We start from the raw sequence: 6,000 nt of genomic DNA on the forward strand, positions 1-6,000 counted from the left end.
TCCCCAGGTACGGATGCCAAAGCATTTTGCTCCAAAACTCCTAGAAGCTCTTTAGGGGCCACAACCCCGAACTGGTATCAGGTCCTCTGCCTTCCCTGGGCTGCAGCGTCCAGGGCTGTGGAGTGGAGTGGTCAGCTGCAGCAGGGCCTGCTTGGGGGGGGGGGGGGGGGGGCTGTGACCTGGTGCCTTGGCAGGGCTCTGAAAAGTGAAGTACTACAGACATGGAAGAGGCTCGGGCAGGGTGCCCTGGCGTCCCTCAGAACTAGCAATGTGCCTTTAGGCCTTTAACGCCCCTGTGTCTCCAGGGAGTCACATATCCCAGGCCAAGCCTCAGAGTCCTCGCCCTTCCTCTCCTCTATGGGTAAGAAACGCTCAGGTGGGACCAGGGGAAAGTACCTGTAAAACCAAAGGAAAGGGGAAGGGAAAACAAGAGGAGAGGAAGGCCTGCGGAGGGGACCGTGGAATTTCGCCAACCAAGTCCTGCGCTTCCCACCATCTCCTTCCAAGGAGAACCCCGGGCCGGGCAGCTGCAGAGTGGGGCAGCTGGGTGGCTCTTTTCCTGGGAGACACCGGGCCTCCTGGGAAGCTGCCCCTTAGAGGAGAGCCAGGAGGCAAAGCTTCCCTCCCCGGAGGCGCTCGGAGCCGCCGCCGCGCGCTTCCCCGACGGCCCTGATGGGCGGTGCTGACCGGCCCAGCCCCGCTGGCTGCAGCCCCCGGAGTTTTCAAGGGAACCATCCTTACGTTTGATTGTTTGTTTGTTTGTTTGTTTGTTTTATATTAAGTTTCCCTCCCGCGGCTGAGAGGGGGCGCTGTGCGGGGCGCCGCAGAGGTGGTGGAGGGGAGGCTGAACCCCACCGTGGGGCGCAGCCGGGGCCGGGGCGCGCTCCCTGTCCGCACGCGTCCTGCGGCCGGTCCTGGAAGGATGCGGCGTCCACGCCCGCAGCCCGAGTGAAAAGTCAGGCGGCAGGGAAGGACGGCCGCGTCCCCGGCGGTGGCCGCGCGCACGGTCCTGCGACGCCCTCCCGCCGCGCGCCCGCCCCGAAACCCGCCGGGCCTGGGGTCCGGGACGCTCGCCCCGAAACCGGGCGCCTCCCGCCTCTCCCCCGCTCTGCAGGCGTCCCGCCCCCGGTGCGGGCAGCCGGCGGGTCGCCCCTCCCGGTTTGCCCGCTCACGCCTGCCCACCGCCCCAGCCCTCCCGCCGCTCGCGCCCGCGCCCCTGCCCGGCTCCCTCCCGGCGCCGACGCGCGGTGCGCACGGGCTCGCGGCCCGGCCGGGGCTCCGTCGGTCCGTTCGTGGGTCGCCGGCCGCGCTGGGATCACAGCGCAGACGGCGGCCGCCCGGCCCGGCCCGGCCCTCGGGTCCACGCAGACCCCGCCCGGCGCCCCCGCCCCTGCCCCGCGCCCGGCGGGCAGCGGTCGGATCCCGCCGCCGGGCCCTCAACTTTCATCACTCTCGGGGAAGCGCTTTGTCTCTCTGCAGGGGACTGGGCACGGAGGGAGACGGCTCAGGTGGGTGCTAACCGCGAAATCTGCCAGGTGCCCTGAAGCTGCGCCAGGGATGGAGTCGAGGTCCGGGCGCTGGAGCCCAGCCCTGCGGACACCCGCTCGCGCGCGGCGCACGGCCACCCGCAGACCCCGGCGGCCGCCCCCCACCCAGTCTGCGGGGGGGGGATGGAGGGGGCACCAGTTGCCAACCTGGAGCCAAACCTTTCCTGTGCCCAGCCCTCTGACAGCTGCTTCAAGCGCCCGGCGGAAAAGCAGTCACCTTGACCCCGCGCGCCGCGGTCCCCAGAGGTTTGCCAAAGGCCAGGAGGCCGGAGGCTCCCAGGCACAGCCAGCCCGGCCCGAGCCCCGCGCCTGGGGACCCCCGGGGACGAGTTTCCCTCCCGCGGGCACCCGCGCAAGTTGGCACCTAGTGGCAGACCCAGCGGGGCGGGGCGGGCGGCGAGCGCCCTGCGCCCTACCTGGGATGGCTAAATTGGTGAGGGGCACGCTGTGGATGCTCTCCGGTAGAGTTGCCATCCAGTCGGCGAATTTCAGCTCCTCCTTCCCCTGGGACGCGGCCATCGCGCCGTGCGGGTGGCGCTGGCGCTGGCGGTGGCGGTGGCGGCGGCGGCGGCCGGTCCCCGCGTCGCTCCCGGGCAGGCAGGCGGGCTGCGGCCGCTAACCCGGGGTGTGCTCCGGCCCCGCTGGAGTTTCCACTCCGCCGCGCGCCACACCCACAGGATGGCGCAGACGCACGCGGGCTCCAGTAATTATTCCGAGCGCCCCATGCTCCCCAGGGCGGCCGCCAGGCTCCGGGAGCCTGGGTGCCTGACGTCCGCCGGCTCCCTCCCTCCCTCCCTTCCCCTCCCTCCCTTCCCCTCCCTCCTCCAGCCCGCCCTCCCCTCCCTCCCCTGCGCCCCGGCCTTTCTCGCCCCCCCCCCCACCCGCAGCTCTTCTTGGCTTACCATTATCATTATTTTTGTTTAACTCGGTTCACCCGGCTGCTCTGCCCACGGTCTTGCTGGGCCCGTTGGTGTGACTCCCTGGCCCTGTTTGTATGGAAGACAGTCTTGTGGTTGAAGCTAAAATCTTGGTCGACTCTGGGAGGCTATCGTGTGGCCAAGAGGAGACTAACAAACGCTGGCTTTCGGGCTTCGCATTCTTGCCGGAGAGCTTTCCTCTTTGTAGCTACAACAGGTTATGCTTTTCCCAGCCAGACGGAGCCCACGGGCCTGTTTATGACAGAAGGGTGGCCTGTAACCACCACTTTGCCCAATTTTTGGAGAGTTGGCTTGTGTGTTGTCAGCAAAGGGCAGGAGGTTCAGTTCTAGGTGGTTCCCACTTAATCCCTGGCATCCTGTCTCACACTTTTCAAGAGAAAGAAGCCCTTCAGCCCCTTCATCTCTCCAGTCATGAGAAACCTGTGTTATTTCTACGGGGAAAGCTGCCTGTGTCCTGTCTCCGGACAAGACCAGAGCCTGATGCTGGAAGAAAATGACCGCGCTTCCCAGCGACAGGCTGGAATGACTGCCAGCAGCATTTGGTGAAATTTATTTGGCACCTTCAGAATGATCTGCGTGACTGTCTACATTTTCATTCCCTGGCAGACCAGAGGGATATGCCTCTCTCAAGAGAAATCACTCATTGAGCCTCCAAAGCACTGTCTTGGTCCACCTGCTCTCCGGCGAGGAAAGGACAGAAATCAAGTCTTAGAAAACAAGATGGGGAAATGAAAACCACGGCAGGAGAGAGAGCTGCTGTAAAACATGGGGACCATCATTTCATGTCTGTGAACCATATAACATGAAAATCAACAACACAGCTTGCCTATAATACAAGCATGTAGAGCCCAAAGAATATTTCAGATGGGGAGCACTTTGGAAACATGGAGAGAGGAGAGAGAATGGCTTATCCTTGTGACCAAAATGTCCATTGTCCCATAGAATCGACTTATAGCTTCGAGAAGACATGGTAGGATTATCTTTAAGAATGAAAGAGGGATGCACTGGGATTTTTTTTTCCCAAGATAAAATTAAATATTCTTGCTAGCAACCACATATCCTTCAATGACAGTGAGAATTTAGTTCACGTGGGATTCTTGGTCAAGAGGCCGAGGGACACCACCCTTCTGGCTAATGCCGGTGCTCTGCGGGCAGGGCGGAGGGCAGGGAGGGCAGGGAGGGCAGCTGAGGCCTGGGATCCAACGCTCTGTCTCTGAGAAGCTTGGGCAGGTCCTCTGGTCTCTGCCAGTCCTAGTTGTCTCCAGCAGAAAATGACAATAGTAACTCAGAGATTCACAGTGAAGCTCCCGGGAAAGAAAGTATATGAAAGAGCTTGTTATCGGCGAAGCGTCATACAAAATGTGAGACTTATGTTTATTAAGACAACAGGGTGTGTATTTTTCCTCTCTTTGCCTTTTCTATCTTTATACAATATTCATTTTCAAGGGGATGAAATAATTATTGAGTCTTGGGGATATTTTTAATAAGAGACACTTGAAAATCATGCCTTGTTCGAGTGTGTTGAACTTAGGAGTTTCTAAAAGGTTACAAAGCATTTTACAAAAGTGAAACCACCTTAACTGTTGAGGAAAGTTGCCTCTGCAAAGAACCATACACTGTATCTTTTCATGAAGCAAATAATTCCTCCTGTTTCATCTTTTTTGAATGTCAGAATTTTTAATGCATTGGATCTTGCGGAAAACCTTACATTTCTCTGCATGCAATTCACTGGAAATAAAGGGCTGAAAGTTGATAGTTTTGAGTTTCTTTCCTGGCCTTATAATCAATATTTTAGACAATTTTACGGCCCAGTTTCCCAATCTTTCTATTATCAGCGCTGCCACTACTTATTAAATGATATTAGGAAAAGCATGTGATTTCTCTGGGCTTTAGTGGACCCACTGTATTGATCAGGGTTTTTCAGAGAAACAGAACCAGTTTTATATACACAGGGATATGTACATATGAGAGAGTGAGGAGAGATTTTACAGAATTGATTTGTGAGATCGTGAGAGCTGGCTGATCTGAAAGGCAGGCCAGCAGGTTGGTGGCATAGGTAGGATTTCTATGTTGCAGTCTTGAAGCAAACTTCTTCAGGAACCTCAGGCTTTGCTCTAAGGCCTTCAACTGATTGGACGAGGCCCGCCTGCATTAAAGAAAGGAATCTGCTTGACTCAAAGCCAAAGGATTGTGTGTGCTAATCATATCCACAAATACCTTCACAGCAACATCTAGACTAGTGTTTGACCAAACTACTGGGCATCACAGCCCAGCCACGTTGACACATAAAATTAACCACCACACCCACCGGCAAACTAAACTAGAATTTGGTATTGATCTCTAGAGTCCCTTTTGACTATATTATTCTAGAACCCTGTCTTCTTGATGATTCTTTCTCATACATACTGCTGCTAGAAATAGCAAGAGGAGAATGTTAATATTTACCTTATATTTTTGCTCCATCCAAGCAACTCGAGGTATAGATCAACATTTTTATCAATACAAAATACTAATGATTTTCAATTGTGTGTCAACAGGAGCCAGTTGTTTAAAAAAGACTCTTTTAAGCATAAATGGAAAGGGAAAAATGGCTTATTGCAGTGGTTCCCTGCTGTTGTTAAAACTTACGTAACCCTCAGCTGTCCATCAAAATCACACTAGGCACAGTTTATAAACGTTGCTACTCCTTAAGAATATTTTCTCACTTTATATATCTTCTTCCACTAAAAAAAATACACGGCTCTTTGTTATGTATTTTCTTTCTTTAGTTCATAATATTTAATTGTTGGAGCTATATATGTTTTTTTCCCAAGTAAATGGATGCTGAATTGTTTTATGAAAAACAAGTCTTCTTATAGATCAGAAAACATTAGAACACATTTCAGCTGAATAATATTTTTAAAGAGGAACTTTTTAAAAACAATCCAGCCAAATCATTGAAAAACACAATGTTCAGAAATATACATCCACAAACTTTAAATATAAACAAAAGGGAAATAAAGGACCTTCGTAAAATTAACTATTCATAATGCATTTTACCATTCTCTGCATTTAAGTATAAATGCTTTTCAGAAAAGTGATGATCCCTACTTCTCACCACCGTATCAACCCTTCCGAGTTTTCATTTTCACTCCTCCCCTCTTCCCTTACATATTCTCCTTATATGTCAGCCCCAAATGAGCTAATTAACACTCTGAATAGAACCTAGTGGTTGGAATCACAGGCTATGGATTCTGAAGGCTTGGGTTCAAATCCAGGTTTTCCTAATTAATTTCCTCGGTTTCCTTCACTGCAGTGTGAAGGATAATGATTTCTCCCTGGGCGTGGGAACTGAGAGGCAGATGCAGCGTAAACAAAGTGAAGAATTTAAAGTGTGTTGACCAGACGGAGGCACAATAGGCTATGGTTCACCCTCATGCTTCTTGCTGCTGCGCCTTTCTTACGCTATTGGCTCCACGTGGAATGCAGTTTGACGCTTTCATCTACTGAAATTCTTTCTATTTTCACTCATCTTT

The 6,000-nt window shown here is 53.6% G+C and overlaps 1 protein-coding gene across 1 annotated transcript in view; it reads right to left on the reverse strand.

Moving 5' to 3' along the window:
- Positions 1-2,337, reverse strand: part of PLCXD3 (phosphatidylinositol specific phospholipase C X domain containing 3) — a 121,925-nt gene extending 119,588 nt beyond the window's left edge. The window contains exon 1 of the mRNA XM_081132875.1: positions 1,964-2,337. Coding sequence (XP_080989001.1) covers positions 1,964-2,066 — 103 coding nt within the window. The 5' untranslated portion in view covers positions 2,067-2,337. The remainder of the gene's footprint in view (positions 1-1,963) is intronic.
- Between the last annotated feature and the right edge of the window lie 3,663 nt (positions 2,338-6,000).

Source organism: Miniopterus schreibersii (genome assembly GCF_964146895.1).
Source record: "Miniopterus schreibersii genome assembly, chromosome: 3".
Lineage (NCBI taxonomy): Eukaryota > Metazoa > Chordata > Mammalia > Chiroptera > Miniopteridae > Miniopterus > Miniopterus schreibersii.